The following is a 21343-nucleotide window of genomic DNA, read 5'->3' as shown; positions in this document are numbered from 1 at the left end:
CTCACACTTTTGACCGCTTGACTTGATATCAAATAAACTCAAAAACTTATAAATTTTACATGTAAACGCACAACTAATGAAGTATATCGGTTTGAACGGTTTGGATTCACCATCTGAACTCGATTTGATAGGTTTTGAAGTTGGTGTTATATAGACTGAAATGACACTGATGGCCATACTCTTTATTAATTACGGTTTATAAAAAAATTCCTAAATATTATGCTTTGCCCCTGATATTTTTCTTTATTTGCAGTTACGGCCCTGATTTGTGGATTGTTTTTCCTGCACGAGACGTTACTTTTTCTCGGACCGCTTTAATTTGTCCCCTCCCCTCTACAGTTTTTAGATAAGGGAGAAGCGCAACGTGAATAGTTTTATAGGTGATTCGGTGAATGGAGTGTCCATTTATCATTGTAAACGGAGAGAAAATATAAAGTGGTATTGGAATGCCAATGCGCACTGCGCAGTCACCTCTGTCTCTGTAAATGGCAGCTTTTATTTCTCATCTCTGACTCTCTCTCTCTCTCTCTCTCTCTCTCCAGTTTTGTGTGTGTTAGTGACTTAGTGTGAGAGAGAGCCGGAACCACCTCTTTACCAAATTACAGCTTTCTCTTTTCCTGTCTCTTTGCCCCCCTTCCCTTTGCTGGCCTGACCTCTAGTTCTCACTCTCTCTCTCTAATGGCGGCAATGGCGTCTTCCAAAACCAAGTAAGTGGACCCAACTCACTCAGATCTACTCACGAGATGCGAGCGAGCTCTGATCAAATTTCAGTGATTTCGTTTTAGCTTTGTACTTTTGTTGCGCTTTAATAATTAATTGCCTCGTTGTCCTTTCGCTGGAAATTTGAAATTGTTTACACATTTAGAGCTTAATATCTTACGAAGCTGCCTGCTACTTAGAGCTAAATAATTCAATTCAATTCAATTCAATTCTTAGTGTCTTTTCCAAGAATCACCATATGAAGCTACAACTTAACAAAGTGTTGCTTTTCTCCTCCAAATTCCCACTCCAACATTTTTTTGTTTTGTTTGTACACTGCGATATGCTTAATTCATTTCAAGTTCCTTGTTTTCTTTCTAGAAAAAGAAAAAAAGAAAAGAAAAAGCAATTTCATCTCTTCATTTCCTTGTGTTTTCCCTGAATTTTCGCTGAAATTTTGTTTTTTCCATTTCCTAACCAACTATTTGTTGTCCATTTCCCACCTAACTAGTGAAATTCCAACTAACCGTCCTATTTTTTTTGTATTTTTGTCACATTGTGATTGTATCGAAATTAAAGCACTAACCTTTATTATTTATTTATTTATTTATTTAACAGATCTGGATTATTTGAAACACCACCAAGCAACAAACCCTCCACGCCAGCAACTCCCAGGAGACCCAGCACCCCCAAAACGGGTAGGGTTAACCGTTCCGGGTCCTTGGTTCGCCCCAGTTCACCTTCGCCCACCCAAAACCCGCGCCTCTCCTTTGACCGCTCACCAAAACCTACCGAATCAAAACCTGTTGCAGATCGAAGAACTCCTAAGACTGCAACACCTGATGTAAGAATATGTTTCATTGAACTTTTCTGTTAATTTAAATTTGTTCATCCCTTTTGCTTTCAAGTACCTATATACTAATCCGTATTCTGTATGAATTGAATGGACCAGCTCGTTGGAGATGCAATAACCTGAAAAAAAAAACAAAAGAAAACATACTTGTCTAGTTACTAAGTTTGTAATTTTTAAATTGGTATCCACTCTTTTGGCAAAAAAAACACTTGGGTAAGTTTTATTTGTATTCTATACTATTTTGTATTTGTTTTCACTACAATGTCAATATCAATCTCTTTTTTAGAAACCACTTCTGCATGCTAATGCAAGTATGCAACTATTCCGTCTCTTAGCTTTGACTAAGTTAATGCGGCTATAATTGAAAACATGAATTCCAATTATAAGCAAATGAAGCATGCCTCCGTAATTATGGAGGCGAGGCTTGTGAAACTGCTCCATCTAACAAAAGTCAAAACAAAATTATACCCAAAAGCCCTCAAGTTCATTGTTTAATATATCATTTATGTTTTTTTGTAGAAGCAACTCCAACCAAGATCATTGAAGGGATCTGAGCTTCAATCTCAGCTAGACTCAGCTAATGAAGAATTAAAGAAGGCCAAGGAACAGCTCGCCGCTCTCGAAAAGGAGAAGCTCTCTATTTTAGATGAACTACAGGAGGCAAAACTCCTTGCTGATGCAACCAATGGGCAGCTCCAGGATGCCATTGTTGCACGAAGACGTGCCGAGGAGGCCACAGAAATTGAGAAGTTCCGTGCCGATGAACTGGAGCAATCCAGCATTGATGCTGCTCAGACAAGAGAAGATGAGTGGCAGAGTGAACTGGAGAGGATGAAGAACCAGCATGTATCTGATATTTCTGTTTTGGTTGAGACTAAGGAGCAGCTCGAGCGAGTGAAACACGAGCTGGAGATGTCCATTGAGGAGAAAAATGCGGCACTCAGCCGTGCTGAAACAGCTATGCAAGCGGCCGACGTAAACATGGAGAAGGCTGAGCAGCTTTCCAGTGAGTTAGCCCAGCTTAAAGAGCTGCTCAACTCCAGACTGGAAAATAAAACAAATGAAGCAGAGGAGATTATCACCAAGTTGAAAGGTGAGATTGTAAGATTGCAAGGGGAGTTAGAGAGTTCAAGAGAGTCTGAGAAGGAGCTGGTTAAAATTGAGGAGACTTTAGAACGGATAAAGAACGAGCTAAGTGAGACTAAAAGGGCAGAGCTGGAAGCTTCCAGTTTGGTGGATGAATGGAGGGGAAAAACAGAGGAACTGGAGATCCGACTTGAGGAGGTGCACGAATCAGAGAAGTGCAAGACAGAATCTCTTGCCTCAGCCATTCAGCAACTAGAGGAGAAGGAGACACTGTTGCATGAGAGAGAAACTGAAATTCATACCCTGAAAGAGAAAATGGAGTTACTGGAGGCTGATGTTGCACGATTCGAGGCTGAACTGACCGAGTCAAACAAGCACTTGGAGGTAACTCAACAGGACGTGTTTGAACTGGAGACGACTGCTGAGTTGTTGCGAAACAAACTGGAGAGCTCTGAGGCGGCAAAACTGGAGGCTTTGACCAATGAAAAGGCTGCTATTTCCCAAATTGAGTCTTTAACAGAAGAAAAGGAGAGGATGATAGCCGAACTGGAGAAAATTAATCTAGAGGAGGAGAACAATAAGAAGGCAATGGAGGATCTTGCCTCTGCCCTGCATGAGACCTCGGCGGATTCAAGAGAGGCAAAAGAAAACCTTCTAAAGAAGGAAAGTGACCATGAACATGCGTTGGCCCAAATTGGTGACCTGAAATTAGCCCTGAAAAACACAAAGGAGAGTTATGAGATTATGCTTGATGAAGTGAATTATGAAGTAGTGTGCCTCCGTAAAACTGTTGAAAAGCTTGAGACTGAAGCAAAAGCTGAGCAAAACAATCGTGAGTTGAAGGAAATAGAGGTTTTAGACTCTAAACAACAGTCTGAAGAGGAAATCGTGGCCCTGAAGGTGGAGGTGGACAAGGTTGTGGCATCTCTCAAGGGCACAGAAATGGAGATGCAAGCTGCAAAGGAGGAGAAGGAGCAGCTGCTGGAGAAGTTACATCAAGCAGAGTTGCAAATAAATGCAGCAAGCAAGGCAATGGAAGAGGCAAGAACAGAGAGCTTGCAATTGAAGGAAAGGTTGTTGGATAAGGAAAACGAATTGCAGAGTATCACACAAGAGAATGACGAGCTACGGGTCCGTCAATCAAAGGCTGAAGAGAGGATAGATGAGTTGAGTTCTAAGCTCAAGGAGGTGACTGTAGAGAAAGCCCCAGAAATGCCTGAGGAAGCAAATCCCGTGTTGGATGTAGCAATAGAGAAGCCAAAAGTGGACGAAGAAGAGTCTCTTGATAGGTGCAAAGAGGAAGAACCAAACGGTAATGCCGAACAAGAAGGGGAGAATGGAGATGCAAAGCAAGAAGAGGCAGAGAGTAAAATGGCTGAGAGTGAGCCTCTACACGAGAAAAATGGTGCAGAGGATGAGAAGGTGGATTTGAAATCCGGTAATGGTAATTTAGATCAGGTTGACAATGGGTCAGGTTTGGATGACACGGGTAAAAAGGAGAACTTGATGAGCAAGAAAAAGTCACCATTGAAGAAGAAAATCAGTGATCTGTTCAAAAGGAAAAATAGCCAGAAGCAGTAACATAAAAAAAGAAAAAAGAATCATATTACAGCTTGGATTCTGAAATTGATAGTTTGGTTGCTATTTATTATTTACTCTTCCTTAATTTTTTTGGGTTTGTTGACATTTGTGTTTATGTTAGCTTGTGGATTTTAGAAGGGATTCTTTTTCGCCGGTGAAGTGTGCAACAGCGCAGGTGCTTTGTTTATATGTGGGTTGTATTCTGTCAAGGTACTATTTTAAATCCTTGTTTTTTGACATCATGGTGTATGACTAAAGAATGAAACTTCATTTGTATGATTAAGTTGCCTTGTCAAGTTTTCATGCCCATTAATCATGTTCTATGTAAACTATGTTTTACTTGAAGATTTTTAGTTTCTTTTTAATTTTTTGGATTTGTAAAAATCCATCCATCTTATGAAATGGGGCTGGCTCCTGTTCTTTGAGCCAGCTGCTACTGCTACCCCATCATTGTAGTTGTTAAGAAGTTAATCATAGTAGTTGGCATAGTGAAAACAGATGAGCTACGAAAAGCATTGGATGATTAGTCAAATAAAGCATATTAGATATAGCCATCTAGCCTAGGTGCTGGTAATATATCAATATCAATATCAGCTTCATAGTTCATAGTCATACTGATAGCTAGCTTTCTGCTAATTATTATAAACTACATTACTATCAAGTATCAACTACTTTTAATAGCTTTCTTTGCTTTGTGCACACGAAAAGTTGTATTATATTTTCATATGGATTTAGTTGATCATGTGAGACAGAGAGGTGTTAAGTGTTAATACCATGATCAGGTTGTCATCATGTGAGGTTCTGACACCACTTTGTCTATTATTTATTACTCTACATTTAATGCCACCATGGCATGTAACGGATGTTTTGTGTTGGTTGTCTATCTTGTCATCGCAAAAAAAATTTACACTAAATTTTTAAATTTATGGTCTCAGAATGTCACACACACAGGATTGGAAATGGGCCCCGCCATGCGGCTTCGTAGTTCGTACCCAACCCAGTGAAGACTTTGTATATCTGCCATGCATCTCCTTTATGTAATGGGTTACGGTTCAAGTTCAACTATATATAGTAATAGTATTAACAATCTTCACTAATAAGCATCAGATATATAGTATTAAGGCAAGGTCTTTGGCCAATTATCTTCTTAACCACCTACCAGATTAATTAATTAATTAATTAATTAATTGAGGCCAGCATGCAGCCAGCTCAGTTCTCAATTCCTGCTTCCAATCCCGGGACACACTGACAAGTGACAAGTGATACCTTAATTTCATTCACTATATATATATTAGGCAACAATTAGTTGCAATGTAAATAAAAGACTAGCTACCTTAATTTCTAGGACTAGGAGCTTAGCTGCTTTACCAAATTTTCCCTTTTTTCTTTTTCCTTTTCCCTTTTCCCTTTTTGTTTTAAAAAATTGAAATTGCCGGGCTACGCTGCGGACTAACAAATAACAATGTAGCATAAAGGCGCGCATGGCATGTGAATATGTGATTCTCTCGTATCGTATACCTTACCTGACCCCTGACCCTGACCTGTATAAATTATGAATTATGAATTATGTTGCAAGGACCGCATATCTATATATATATATATTGGCATATGTGTACTACTATTATATATATGTGCGGAAATAATGCGAAATCGGTTCAACTTATTTGAAGAATTAATGCCATTTGACCCCATCAGATGAGATAAACAGATGGAGTGACGCCTGAGCCTCTACTCATGTTTGTACAACAAGCTTTAATTCAAAGCCTAAACCCTTTTAATTAATATAACAAATGAGCACTTAGAGCATCTACATCCTAACAACTCAAATGAGTTTCCATATAACTGCTAACCACTTTTTAAAAATTAAAGTCTCTAAAATTTCTAACTCTCATATTTCTGAAATTAATTTTAGAGTTTCTATTAAATCATATCAGCAATAAATAAAAATAATAAATAATTTGAGCCAATCATTTGATCAGTGTGGAATTTATAAACAGTTTCTTATTAAAAAAAAATTTCCTACATATTTTCTAAATAAGAAACTCTCCCACATCTCTGAAAGTGGATTATAAACTGCTACATCAAATTAGAATTTCTCATAATACCAGAGATGTATATGCTCTAAGATCCTAATTTTTCTAAAAAAATAAAGCTAACGTGTGCTATGCTCACTGAAAGAATTTGGTGAGCATAATTCTAATAAAGCAAAGCTAGAATGTGATGTGTTCACAAAAAAAGTGTGATGAGCACAATTACACAACTTCAAAAAATCTATCGGATTAGTTTCAAATAATGAATTCAAACGGTTGAAACCAATTCACTTCATGAGATATGCGTGTACATGCAGTATTTCGAAATTTTAAAATTAATTTAGTACAAAGTCAAGCGGTCAAAAATAAAATTTTAGAAGTTATTTTAATGCATTCATTTTTTGACCGCTTGACTTTATACTAAATTAATTTTAAAATTTCGAAATACTGCATGTACAAATATCACTCATGAAGTATATTGGTTTCAATGGTTTGGATTCGTCAATTGAAATCAATCCGATATATTTTTGGAGTTGTACTCACCAAATCATCTTGGTGAGCATAGGCATAGCACGCGCTAGCTCTGATCATTCTAAAATCTATCGAATTGGTTTTAAACAACAAATAGAAAAAAAAATGAAGTTTCATAAATCAGAACTCCTATAATAGCACGTTGAACTAAAGGGGACTGAATGGTGTATCTGTCCAGAGGCAATCTGAGCCTTCCATTCAGCAAATCCAACTGTTGTAAACTATGGTATTAAATATAAGATATTATATATACATTTTATGCATCCGTTTGTATATAAGTCTGAAATTAATTATAAAGCAACTCGCCACATATTAAACTACATCAAAATTTTCTCTCTATTTTCTACATTTTTCCTTTCCCGATGCACTGAAAACGCGTCTTTCCTTTTGCTTTCCTCTCTTCGGTTCCAATGATTTATGATCCCCTCCCTCTTTTCGGATCAATTTTATAAACCATAAATAGAAAAACAATTTTTAGGAAACCATGATTGTTTTTTTTTTTTGAAAAACCACAAAGACCGAGTGGAGCATTCGATCTCCACTTTTTTTTTTCTCCAGACCGAATGCTCCACTCGGTCTCACCATTTTTTTCAATTTTTCACAGATTCGGCCACATAAGATCCGAATAATCCTTTTATGTATATGTATAGAGAGTGACTTGAAATTTTAAAATCCAAAAATTCGATCCGAACCGTTCATCTTGTTTTCCATATTAATATGTGCTTGGAGACCAAATTTTACATTTTTCTGAATTTTTTTACTATTTATTAAGCCACTTTGAAAATTGTTGATCCAACGGTGGCTGCTAATTTTACTGTTTTGTTGAGCCACCGTTGGATCAACAATTTTCAAAGTGACTTAATAAATAGTAAAAAATTTCAGAAAAATGTAAAATTTGGTCTCCAAGCACATATTAATATGGAAAACAAGATGAACGGTTCGGATCGACTTTTTGGATTTTGAAATTTCAAGTCACTCTCATGGATTTCTCCTCTCAATTCTTTGATGGTGTAAGAAGGGAGAAGACTCTCAAAATTCTGTCTAAGAATAACCTCTTTCAGAATTCTGAGATGAGTTGGTTATCTTATGCCTTGGGGACCCATCTATATATAGTTATACACCTCTAGTAGCACGAGTGCGGGTGCCTGACCTACACTGGGCTCAGTGCGTTCGCACTGGGTCCAAACGTGTCCAAATAACTACTTTTCTCTCAGCCCCGAATTTTGTCTAAGTCCTCATTGCGGGTGGTTGACCCGCACTGGAGCTCAGTGCTACACTCGGACATTTTATTGCATTGAACTTCCAGAAAATCGACTAAGTCCTAAGTGCGGGTGGTTGACCCGCACTGGAGCTCAGTGCGTCCGCACTAAGCTCGGACTTTTTTGCATTGAACTTCAGAAAATCGCCTTGAGTCCTGAGTGCGGGTGGCTGACCCGCATTGGAGTCCCAGTGCGTCCGCACTGGGCTCGGACTTTTTCCTGAAGTTTCCAAAAATTGGCTAAGTCCTGAGTGTGTCCGCACTCAGATCCAGTGCAGGTGAGCCACTCGCACTGGGCTCCTAAAAGGCAGTTTTCTCAATTGCAAATTTCAGAATCAGTCCATCAATGATTTGATTTTTACCCAAATTGTTCTACACACTTATGGACCACATCCTATTGAATACATAGATTGTCTAATATCTTAATTCCATATTAGATCACTTTATTTGTGACAATCATATATGACAGTAAACAATTCATAATTATATCACATATATGCTCAACGTTGGATTAAGATACAACAATCTCTCACTTGAGCAATATGTTATACTTTTTTAATTATGTATTGTCAACCTTATGTGCGCACATACTTTTCTGTCATCCTTATGTATTCCTAAACCAATTCCGTCCATCAATTACATTAGCAAAGGATTAAAGCAGCCTTCATCACATTTATTTTAGTCATGACTAAACCATCAATAATCACAGTACTAACATAACCAAATGACATGAATTGTAGCATAGAAATTACACGCAATTGTGATCTTACATGCCAATTTCTAACTAGGTCTCCCACTAAAATCTTGAAACTGAATTTCATATTTTGATGTAAAACTCTCAATAACGGTTCATTGCTTAATTTGTCTTTAATTTTACCATTGACCACTACTGATATGCCTTGTTAGGTTATGACTCAAATAGGTACTCAAGTGGAAGACCAACTGGATGGGCTAGCGGATGGGGATCTGGCTCAAGAAGGTTTAACCCCTATTCTTGGGTTAGAATTCCTTGATGAATAGCTTGATCAATTGTTTGATGGAGTTTTTGTGTTTATGCATTTCTAGGTAGTTTCAGTTCTCTTTTGTTCTTTTTTGGCATGTTGATGTAATAGACCAAATAGCTCTATCTTGTCTCAGTCTTGGTGGCTTTTTGTTTATGTTTAGGTGGTCTTGGCATGTTATTGGTATATTTCAGTTATTTTGTATATGTTTCTTCCTCCAGTTGTTTGGAGTCGGAAACTGAACTACTTTTTTATTTCTAATGAAATCGGTGGGAAACCACCTTTTAAAACAAAATAATAATAAATTAATTTTAATGTGTTCATTTTTGAATTTTTTTTTATCACTTGACTCTATACAAGATTAATTCAAAAATTAAAATTTTACCCTAGTTCTACTCATGTTTTTGTTCCATCATCACCTAAATAAAGAATCAATAAAATCATAAAACACAAAAGGGGTGCCAAAAGAACCTGAGGAAGAATTTGTCAATATGAAATTTGCACAAAGCCACAAACACCATGTTTGGTTGTGGCCAAAAGGGTGGAATAAGGAGTTTAGGCCTCGTTATTCCACCAAACGTGCCTTAATTGAGCTGGACTAAGCTGACATAAGTCAATCTTTAGGCCGGCCTAAATTAAACCACCTCACATGGTGGTTTAATTTTTATTCCACCTCGTGGCCTAACTTGAATGATTATAATAATATTTTATTTGTATATAATTAGTATATTATGATTAGTATATACTTATATAATTAATATCTTATATTGTTAATGTATTAAATAATTATTATAATAATATTATATAATTAATATTCTTTTATTAATAATTATTATTAATAAATAATTATATAATTATTATGTTATATGGTTAATATATTAAATAATCATTATATAATATTGTAATATATTATAGTTATTATTAATATATTAATATTGTGTGATTAGTATCTTATTAACGATATATAACTATATAATTAATATGTTATATTGTTAATATATTAAATAATAATTATAATAATATTATAATATTTTATAGTTATTATTAATATATTAATATTATATAATTAGTATCTTATTATTAAAAAATATTATTAATATATAATTATATAATTAATATCCTATATTGTTAATATATTAAATAATTATTATAATAATATTATAATATATTAATATTATATAATTAATATTTTCTTATTCATAATTATTATTAATATGTTATATTGTTAATATATTAAATAATTATTATAATAATATTACAACATATTATAGTTGTTATTAATATATTAATATTATATAATTAGTATCTTATTATTAATAATTATTATTAATTTATAATTATATAAATAATAATTAATATTGTTAATATAGTAAATTATTATTATAATAATAATATTATAATATGAGGAGGGATCAAGTTACAACAAGTTACAACAAAGCATTTTTTACATTTTCAAAGTCCAAATCGTCGATCCAAACCGTTAGATGTGATCTCTACAATAAAATGTGCTTGGAGACCAAATTTTACATTTTTTGGAATTTTTTTACTATTTATTAAGATGGTACAAAATTCAATGGTATGAATTTGACTAGTTTTTGTACCCATCTTAATAAATAGTAAAAAAAATTCAAAAAATGTAAAATTTGGTCTCCAAGCACATTTTATTGTAGAGATCACATCTAACGGTTTGGATCGACGATTTGGACTTTGAAAATATAGAAAATGCTTGTTGTAACTTGTTGTAACTCAAAAATTGTTGTAACCTGATCCCTCCTCTTATAATATATTATAGTTGTTATTGATATATTAATAGTATATAATTAGTATCTTATTATTAATAATTATTATTAATATATTAAATAAATTTTATAATAATATATAATATATTAATATTATATAATTAGTATCTTATTATAAATAATTAACCAATTTAGGCTTTCAAAACTTTAGTCCTCCACCAATTCTAATCAAACAAGGAATAGTTTAAACTATGATTTAACTTTAGGTCTCAACCAAGCATGAATAATTTAGACCGACTTAAGTTGGAATAACCAATTTAGACCTCCTTAGCTTTAAGCCACAACCAAACATGGGAAAGAGATTAAACTCATTTTCACATCATTTGCAAGCCAAAATTATAATTTTAAAGGACCCACGTGTAATTTACTCCAAATGCAGGGATGAAGATGCTCTTATTTTTTTGGAAGTATACAAAGTTATTAGTTTAGATAAAAATTAAGAGGAGAGGGAATGTAGTGGGGAACCTTAATGCAATGCAACTATTCAACTAACCATTCGTGGCTACTGCAACTATTGCCAGAGACTAATCAATTTCAAAACTTTTAGATGCTTTACCTCCATTGACAATATCTGTCCTTCTCTTTAGTGTAGTTCTTCCTTTGTTGCTGTACCTGTTGCATGGCAAGTACCATGATGGCCTCCAAATCCAAGTATGTAGTTTTTTTTGTCTTTTGTTCCCTTTTATTTCATTGCTTATTCTTGATCTTTGTCGATTCGATCGGTCATCAAACGAACTTTTAAAATGTTTGTTCTGTATTTCGATGAAATTTTTTGGTTTGGTTTTTATAAAGCAATTGCTCACATGCTCTGTATTATGAAATGTAGCCATTGGATAACTTAAACAGAGGGGGGAAGAATTAAGCAAATGCTCTGTTTTTGTCTTGCATAACTTTTTATTTATGATTAGAAAATGTTGAGTACTTCTTTCATAGAGATTTACTTGATGTAAATTTTGCTAGTTAAATTTTAATGTGAAAATTACATGTAAATTGTTCATATAAATAAAAATAAGATACCGTGAAACATTGATCCAAAATAGCAAAAGGCCAAAAGTATGTAATAACGAGAGCAGAGATACAAATAAATGTTTCTTTTCTACATGGTATACTTCTTTTCATAACTTCATTCATTGTACGGAATGCGCAATTAAATGTTTTGTATGTTGTAATAGAACGGGATTACCCGAGCCGTCAACTTCAGCGACTACGCACAAGATACAGGCAACATCAAAGGTTGCGAGGCTAATCCGCGGTGGATCTACCAAGTCATCTAACCGTGATCCATCGCCATCCCTGCACACCAATGGCATTATAGGTGAAAAGGGAATGTCCACATCGATGGATTCAAAGATAAGTACTGGAGAACGCCGATCGATCAAGATCACACCCAGACTCAGCACTCCAGCTTCTGAGGTAACATATATATATATATATGTAAACCAAGTTATTCTTAAATTCTGAGCTATTTAGTTGGATTCTAATTTGCAAGCGTCTGAAAAAGTTAATAAATAGAACTAAATCCAATCTCTTTTTTATCGATGCATGTCTTAAGAAACATTAGGAAAATATGTAAGTGATCTGTTTCCGAACTTTTGCTTGAAATGCATGTCTTCGGTTAGATCAATTAATATGCCATGGCTGATCAGTACTAAATATCATGCTAAAGACCACATCTTAAGCCCACCTATTGATTTCATTTTGCTTTAAAAAAATTCTAATAATAGCATTGTTTTGGTGATAGTATTAAAAGCAATTGTTGCAAATTTTCTAGGACAAGTGTATAAATATTACTCGTCATAGAGAAGAAACATATGGAAATCTTCAATAAAGATGCACTGAAATTGTTATATATGATATCTCGAATGAACCTTATTTGATTGATTGTTCCATATGCAGAAAAGTTCAAGGCCTCTGAAGCTGTCTGAGCTGCAAGAGCAGGTGACAGTAGCGCAAGAGGAGCTAAAGAAGGCCAGAGAAAAACTGGAAGGGATCGAAAAGGAGAAGGCGGGAGTAATTGAAGATTTGAAAGATGCTAGGAGGATGATCGAGGAGACTAATGAGAAGTTTGAAGAGGCTCTCTCGGCAAAGAGAAGAGCCGAAGAGGCTTGGGAGATTGAAAAATTCCGTGCAATTGAACTCGAGCAATCTAGCATTGACAGCATGCAAAAGAAGGAAGATGAGTGGAGGAAGAAGTTGGAGATCACACAAAAACAACACTCACAAGATATCGCAGCGCTAGTGTTGACCAATAAAGAGCTCGAGAAAGCCAAGAGCGAGTTGGCAAAAGCAATTGATGCGAAATGTGCGGCATTAAACCGTGCTGAGGAGATATCAAAAACAGTAGAGGAGAATGAAAAGAAAATGGAGACACTGAACGAAGAAATCAACCGCCTTAAAGGGTTGCTCGCCACGGAGTTGGAGAACAAGACTAAGGAGGCATCTGAGATTATTACACAGATGGAGGCCGAGGCAGTTGAGATGAAAGCAGGACTAGAAAAGGCAAAGAAAACAGAAGAAAAATTGATGCACATGGAGGAGTTGGTAGAAGGCCTTAAAATTGATCTTGCTTATTCGAAGAGGGCAGAAGTGGAATCAACACAGTTGGTAGAAGAATTAAAGAAGCGTGCCGAAGGATTGGAGAATCGGGTGGAGGAATTAGATGAATGCAATACAATGAAAGAGTGTTCAATTGTATCGATGACAAAGGAACTAGAGGAGAACAGTTCTATATTGAATGTCAAAGAATCTGAGATATGCAATCTTAAGGAAAAGGTGCAATTGTTGGAGCCTGAGTTGGCCAAGTATAAAGAGGATGCAGAGAAATCCGGATTTCGAGTTGATGTGACACAAAAAGAGGTTGATCATTTACGGGCGAAAGTCGAAAGTTTTGAGCTGAAAATTGAAGATTTGGAGGCGGCTAAGAGGGAAGCAATGAACAAGGAGAGAATGGCAAGTTTGAAAATCGAGAGTCTCTTAGAAGAGAGGAACAGAATATTCAAGGAGAAGGAGACGATGAAGGATGAATTGGATAGCTCTAAGAAGGCAATGGGAGATTTGGCCTCGGCTTTGCGTGAGGTTTCTTCTGAGGCAAGAGAAGCAAAGGAAAGGGTTTTGGTTAAACAAGCTGAGATAGAGAGCTTCAATTCTCAAATCTCAGAAATAACTACATTCAGTAGTAATGCACAACACAAGTACGAGTCAGAGATTGAGGAGGCGAATAAAGAAATCTCTCGCCTCCGAAAAACGGTCGATAAGTTGGAGATGGAGGCCAAAAGTTCCAAGGAAGAATGGCATTCCAGAGAGATTGGTTTTAAAAATTCTACAAATAAGTCAGATGAACAAATCAATTCAATCAGGTCAGAAATGGATAAGGTGGTGCAGTCACTAAAAGGTGCAGAGCATGAATTACAAGTGTCAAGGGAGGATAAGGCCTTATTACACAATAAACTGAGGCAAGTTGAAGCTATGTTAAAGGAATCCAACTCGACTGCTGAAAAAGCAATGACGGAGGGTTTGCAATTAAATGAGGTGTTATCAGAAAAGGAGGTGAAATTAAGTTGTGCATATCAGGAGATCAATGAACTACGGGTCAGGGAAACCTTCACGTTGGCAAAAATTGAAGAGCTGACAGCACTGCTGGGACAAGCAAATGCTAGAAAAATGGAAGAAGACGATGCGGTGCGTGGTACAGAGAACTCTAAGATAATGCTTATCAAAATGGAAATGGATAAAGTTATGGAGTCACTAAGAGTTGCTGAGCGTGAAATACAAGTTGCAAAGGATGATAAAAGCCAATTAGAAAACAAGCTCAGGCAAGTTGAATCAAAGATCACTGAGGCAAACCTAACAGCCGAAGAGGCAAAAATTGATAGCTTGAGGCTGAAAGAAATGCTATCTGAAAAGGAGAATGAGTTAAAGAGCTTGGCCAGAGAGAATGACAATCTACGTCAGAAAGAAGTGGCTGCTCAAGCAAAGATCGATGAGCTGTCAGCACTGCTTGCCGAGTTCACAGCAAAGAAAGCAGAAGAAACTAATGTCAGAAGTAGCGAGAAGCAGCCACACATGCTTCTAAAGTTAATGTGTTCACCTTTGGAGAAGGTGCGTGAGGATCAGGCTGAGAACAGGTTGGAGGCCCCGCAACCAATCAAAACCAGAGATATCCATGATGAAAACAAGAATCGTCAAAATGTAAATGAAAAGGCCAAAGTGGTGGTGGAGGAATTGGAATCAGTCGAGGGAAAGAAGTGGGAGAATAACGGCACATCACTTGAGAACCATTTGGCGAAAGAGCGAGATCATCATGATGTCACTGATCACGAGACGAGTGATGATGAGATTGATTCGAATCCAGAGGAAATCTATGAGCAGACAAATGGGTTGCTGGCTAATGGACCTGATAATATCCATCACCATAAGAAGAAGAAGGCGTTGCTCAGGAAATTTGGAAATCTACTTAAGAAGAAAGTCACGGCAAGTAGATAAATGCAACACTGGTAATGTAATATTAAGTTTATCTCTATTTTGTGTACTTTTATTTATTTATTTTTAATTGAACCTTTTACTAGCTGCAATGATTTCCTTTTTATTGAAGACTTTAGAGACCTCAATTGCATTTTTATTATACATTTGTTGTAAGAAGATTTAATTGTTTCTTTTCTTTTCTTTTCTTTTCAATCTGTTATTATATTTTGTATCCACTATGAACATGTAGCAATTGTGAATTATTAATTCAATGTAAGTTATTCTTTTCTTACAAATAAATATTTAGTTTTGACTTTGAGGCCATGGGCATTGATCACTGATCTTACATTAATTAGACTCACTAATTTTTAATTATTTATTTCACTTTCTTATATTTACCATTTTTTTTCTGAGGAAAATGATAATATATATAAGCTTCTATAAGCATTAATTAAGGCCCATGCTTTGCTTGCTAGCGGCCTAGCGCCTAGCGGGCCGGATTATATATGGAGATGTTTTTCTTCTTTTAATTAAGTTGAGATATTTTGAGACACTACGTTTTGCTTTAAGTCAAATATTAATAATTCTGTGTTAATTGTCGCCATCGGCCATCCCTGTCCCTATTAAAGTATTAATTGTTAATTTGTTATGATTCCACGTTTGTGGAACCTAAGACTGGATATATATCTACCAGGATTCTTGGCATTCTGAAAAAGAAAATAGATTAGTGAAAATTCTGACGGTCCGAGGTAATTAATTTACATAATTAATATTATTAATTTATAAAATAAGAAATCATGTAAATTACTCCCAACTGTCAGAATTTTCGGAATTATGGACATATTTAAAAGATTTCAAAAAAACATGGACATTTATGTAATTTTCGATTTAATGTTGGATATTAATAAAAAAAAATCGGCATCTTAATTAATGTTGTATGTGCTAATTTTAATGTTAATTAAACTGCTTCAATCGAATATTGGAACCACCATGTGCCTTTGAAATTTCAACGGTTCAAATTGAAATAACAGGTTCTGTTATTCCTCCATGTTACAACACAAATGGCCCTACGGATTATGCCACAAGAAAACCATCTGTGACCTCACATGTCACAACAAAATGCTAAAAGAGAATAGTCAAAGATGCCAGCCACCACACACATGACATGTTTTTCACGAAGAAGAGAAATGATGTGGATGCCACCTCGTGTCTATTTTTTTTTTTTTTTTTTTTTAAAAGGTAAAACGGGAAAAAGGAGAAAAATGCAAACCATTTGTCTAGTTGAGGCGAACCTCAATAAATTTAAAATGATATTTATTGCCTTGTCAATATCATATCGCATGCCTCAAACGACCAATCACAATACTGCAGGAAGAGAAATAATAAAATAGGCTAAATAGCAACTGCCACAGATGAGATCATGAGAATGAGATGGAAAAAGAAAAAAAAGAGAATTTAATCCGGGGTCAAGACTCAAGAGTCATTTATTTATTATTTTTTTAGGGGTGCAGATGATCGGACGGCTTAGATTAAAAGCTTACTACATAATACATATAGCTTCGGAAGATCATGATATAGTCCTTGGTTCATGCATAGAAATGAAGTTTCACCAAATAGATCAACTTTTTTTTTTTTTTTTTGGTTTGGTGAGCATTCCCTATCAATATTCAATATCATGCAAATTGGAACAATAGATATTTGCACCCTAGCAGTAGCAGTTACACTGCTACACTCTTTCTTTTTAAGAAGAAGAAATCGAATAAGACACGTTTATCATGCCCCTAGCAAAACATTTAATAAATAATAAAATAAGAGTTAGTTTGGAAAAGATTTCTTCTCAGATTTCAGAAAGAAAGCTGATGAAGAAGCGTAGAGCATATTTAGCATCCATCTATTGCACAACCTCTATATACAATTACAGCTAAAGTAAGTAGTACTGGTACATAACAAAAATAGAGATATACTTAAATACTAAATTACACTCTACAGTAGACCCAAAACCAAAACAAGGACAGATGAATGTTACACATCTCCCCCAAATCACACCTAAGATCCTACACCTCATCTGCCCGCTCAGTCCGCTGACAATGGAACCCTAACACCTCCCACCAGGTACCGGCGTACCCGCTACCCGGGAATAAATGGCTGAATGAAGCTGCTCTTGGTTGTAAACACGACTAACCATCTTCACGGCTACTTGTTGTATCATTAAATCGTTTACACAAGACACATTTGCATGATAAACTTCTAGATCTAGGGCTTTTAATGCAGACATGAGATGCGCCGCCGGATGGTTTCTTTTGTTACATTGCACTCGAATCATAGCCTCCGTTTGGAGAATTTTTACCTCGATCTCCACACCATGGCACCGAGGTACACCGAGTCCATTCCCAACTTTACTTTCACTATCATTTGCCGGCGGCAGAGGTCTTGCATCCCTCTCCTTTTTCAACATCTCAATTTGGCTTTGCAACGAGTCCTTGTCCGATTCTAGAGTTTGCATTTTCACACGCAATTCATTAATGTATGAAATTGCATCACCTAGAAGGGAAGCCTTGTCCATTTTAGACACATTGGGGACCACAGCACGAAGAGCATAGAAACGTTGGTTGAGTTTCTCGCGGCGTTGTCTTTCAGCCTCTACATGGTTTAGTGGTTCTTCACGGCCATTTGCTGGTTTGCGGCCCCTCTTGCGTGGTCGTTTTTCAGGCTCTACAACAGGGACCACCACATGGCCGCTATCCACCTCCTTGATAGATGCCTCCAAGTCTGAATGATCAGAATCAGATTTGCCGGTTTGGCCCCGGGCCGCAGAAAAAGAGAGCATGCCTTCAGTGTTGTGACTTGTTGGGCCGTTGGTTGCATTGATGTTTGTGTTGCTTGCTCTTGATGTGGCCTCCATGGATCTTTTATTATTGGTAGTTTTTTTGTTGTCTATAACTGTGGTGGTATGTTGTGAGAAGGGGCTGCTGCTTCTGGGCCCGGGGGGAGCAGGGGAAGGGGAAGGCGATACCTGTCTCCGGCTCGTGCTATCTCCTCCAAAATTTAGCATGTCGTTATATTCAGGCTTAAAGCCGTGATGAGTCGGCACCGATTGTTGGTTAGCTGCATATTCTGAGAAATTCAGCTCTCTCCTATAGAAAGACTGACCGTTGCCAGTGTGATTTTGCTGTTGAATGTGAACTGAAGGGCTAGGGTTTGGAGCTTCAGTTAAAGTACTGGAGCTATGGTTTTCCACAGAAATAATTTGAGGTTTTGAAACTGAGACCTCCACAGATTCCTTAATATCTATAGATGGATCTGACAGCCACAACACTGAGGGGTCCGTCTCAGCTGGATCTGCCACAGGTGTCGACACAGCCACTGTTTGCTGAGTTGCCATAGCAGGTGCCGGAGCCCCGATCCACGAGCTGACACCAGCACCTGAACCAGGACCGGATCCGAAATTGAACAAAACCCGGACTTTACCCATCATTTCTGAGCTAGACATAATAACCTCAGTCGAGCCCAGCTCCAATACACCGTTGCCTACTGGTACACACACCATGGTCTGAAGGCCGAGCATGTTGGCTTGCTGAGCCCGCTCGCAGGGGGCTGCGGCAAGCGCGTGCCCTCCCGCAACCCAAATCGGATTTCCACTGAACATGGCCTGACCAGGAAGCCCGGATCCGTTAACAAAACTCTGAGTCATGGACACCAGAAAGAACCACTCAGTGTCGGTTACCTCTTCTTCAACCGCATCATCAGATCCACCCCCTGCTATAAGGGAGTTTAACTCGCGTAATACCCGCTTGCGGTGCTCCTGCTCAGCAGCGGAGGCAGCAGTGGAGGTGTGTTGCTTCCTCTTGTCTTCCTCGCCACCCTTGTAGTAGCCGTCACCCCAGCCAAGGAGAGAAGCGCCGGACTGGGTGTCGACTGAGGATTGCCAGAAGATAGCATAGGTCCAAGAGGGCAGGCGATCTCCTTCAATTAAGGTCTGGAGTCGTTGCTGGAGGTTTTCCTGGTTGAAGAAGATAGGTTGGGAAGGGGAAGGGGGTTGAGGTGGTGGTGGTGGTGGTGGTAGAGCAGCCGTGGAGGGAAGAGAGGAGGAGGAGGAGGAGAGCCAGGGAAAGGAGGAGTTGAGATCGGAGGAGGGTAAGAAAGCTTCCATCATGGAGGTGTTGTCATCGGCCCAGAGATTCATGTTGGGGAATTGGGAGAGTGGAGAAAGAAATTAGGAGGCGGAGGTGGGAAAAGGATTTGGGGAAAGAGAAAAGAGAAAAAGGAAGTCGCTTTCCGAAGAGCAAGTAACTTTTTAACAGCAGCTCTTCTCTTCTCTTCTCTTCTCTTCTTTGCTTTGTGATTTTATCTTTATCCGGTCCGGTTAGTGTTAGTGTTACTGTTACTGTTACCGTTACCAAAAGAAAGAAGAAAACCCCCTTTTCTTTCCTTTATGAGTTATCCTCAAATGTTCCTCTCTTTCCCCTTCTTCTTTTAAAAAAATCTTCTTACGGATACTTATAAAGTGTTTCAACTATCTTAATGATACTTATAAATTTAACAGGGGTTAAATCTTAATCAAACATATATGCATGTTCAGTTTGTCACGGCAATGTATAGATCTGGTCATCAGAGCGCGGCGACAGCTGAAAGAACGGATTCGATCGTGCAGCAAGATGAGTGCTAGAGTAGTAATTTAGAAGTCAATCATATTTGTTTATGAATTGGATGATTAATATAAATCATTTTATTCCTCGAGTGTTATTGCTTTTATGTATCATTCGGGTTTATGACTTGAATTGTAAAACTTCATAATATAGATGATAAACAATCTAAATTGTCACTAACCGTGGTAATTAGCAGAACACTAATTAGCTATAAGAAGGTTAGTATGTGGATTAAATGATGATCAAGTTTTACAGATCATAGACAAGGCGTTGTCATTTAATCACATAGATACATTTGAACATGGTATTTAACTGACCCTAAATGAAACATTATATGGTAATGTGTTTGTGTCATTAACATTTTCATTCGTATTAAGTTCTAAAGTATGAGGTGTGGTCTTTCCTACATGAGAAGTGTATATTCGTGGGTGTTATCTAACGCTATCCGTAAAAAGTAGCTATAAAGGTGACATTTCAATATACATGACTTATGCGGAGGAAGAGATGCTCACCAAAAGTACTATCGTCCCTCGTATCACTATATGAGTAATAGTAACGCTGGGCCCCTTGATAGAGTAGGGTTATCCGTATACGGTATGATTAATGGAGATTAATCATATAATTGATAATCTACATACCTACCTTGAACCTAATCTATTGCTATGAGACGATGGAATTAACACAAGTAAATTAATAAGTGTACTGCAGGATCGTGATATTGTAATGGACAACATCATCTGTGTAATTGGGAGTCATACTGTACTGCAAGGTGCCACCTATGATCTATAGAAGTTAAAATAATTTTAATTCTATTGCCAACATAACACAGATCTGATAGCCCAAAAACCCAGGTATGATAATATTCATTCTGGGCCTCATACTATTCATTTTGGGCCTTGTACTATTCATTATGGGTCTTTTTGGGCCCGGGGCATTTTAGTCTTTTCACACACCCCAAAACCGACCTAGTGAGGCTATAAATAAGGGTGGAGGGGTTAGTTCATGATATACCATTTCCATTGAAAGATTGGAAAATTGACTGATCATCTGCGGAAACCAAGTTCCTTTCTTTCTCGGTTTTTCCTCTCAAATAGTGTTTGAGTGAGGAAAGAAATATATACGTATAGACGTATATATTTTGAGTGATAAGCGGTTGTAATCTTGCGTAGTTAGCGATAACTCTACTTTTACACATAAGTTGTGAATCAGAGTATCTGCAAAGTGTGAGACAACTATTTTAAGCTGAGTGTTGCAGGTAGAGTATTTATGGCAAGAGAAATACCTGCTCTCTAGTTGTTCCTTGTGGATTACTGATAGAGGAACTGGGCGTCTGGTGCTCTTGTCCATAGCAGCAGCAGCAACGAGGCAAATCCAACGGCAGTTCCAATTCGAATTTGG

At 37.0% G+C, this 21343-nt stretch overlaps 3 protein-coding genes across 4 annotated transcripts; 2 read left to right on the top strand and 1 right to left on the bottom strand.

The window, feature by feature from the left end:
- Nucleotides 1–376: 376 nt before the first annotated feature.
- LOC144551774 (WEB family protein At4g27595, chloroplastic-like) lies at nt 377–4532 on the top strand. 2 transcript variants are annotated; one of them, XM_078299880.1, is made up of 3 exons: nt 377–707; nt 1318–1543; nt 2072–4532. In XM_078299880.1, the coding sequence occupies exons 1-3, from the start codon at nt 679–681 to the stop codon at nt 4217–4219; spliced, it is 2403 nt and encodes an 800-aa protein (XP_078156006.1). In that variant the 5' UTR covers nt 377–678; the 3' UTR covers nt 4220–4532. The 2 variants fall into 2 exon arrangements, with proteins under 2 accessions (XP_078156006.1, XP_078156005.1); XM_078299879.1 differs by having other exon boundaries at nt 548–707; nt 2075–4532.
- Nucleotides 4533–11319: 6787 nt separating this feature from the next.
- On the top strand, nt 11320–15452 carry LOC144551773 (WEB family protein At3g02930, chloroplastic-like). Its single transcript, XM_078299878.1, has 3 exons — nt 11320–11489; nt 12011–12251; nt 12735–15452. The coding sequence occupies exons 1-3, from the start codon at nt 11458–11460 to the stop codon at nt 15318–15320; spliced, it is 2859 nt and encodes a 952-aa protein (XP_078156004.1). The 5' UTR covers nt 11320–11457; the 3' UTR covers nt 15321–15452.
- Nucleotides 15453–17118: 1666 nt separating this feature from the next.
- Nucleotides 17119–19528, bottom strand: LOC144551771 (transcription factor MYC2-like). Its single transcript, XM_078299877.1, has one exon. It carries the CDS (start codon nt 19480–19482, stop codon nt 17395–17397), a length of 2088 nt encoding a protein of 695 aa, XP_078156003.1. The 5' UTR covers nt 19483–19528; the 3' UTR covers nt 17119–17394.
- Nucleotides 19529–21343: the final 1815 nt, after the last annotated feature.

This window comes from Carex rostrata, chromosome 3 (genome assembly GCF_964058835.1).
Source record: "Carex rostrata chromosome 3, lpCarRost1.2, whole genome shotgun sequence".
NCBI classification, from domain to species: domain Eukaryota; kingdom Viridiplantae; phylum Streptophyta; class Magnoliopsida; order Poales; family Cyperaceae; genus Carex; species Carex rostrata.
This window is presented reverse-complemented; position numbering and strand designations above follow the sequence as displayed.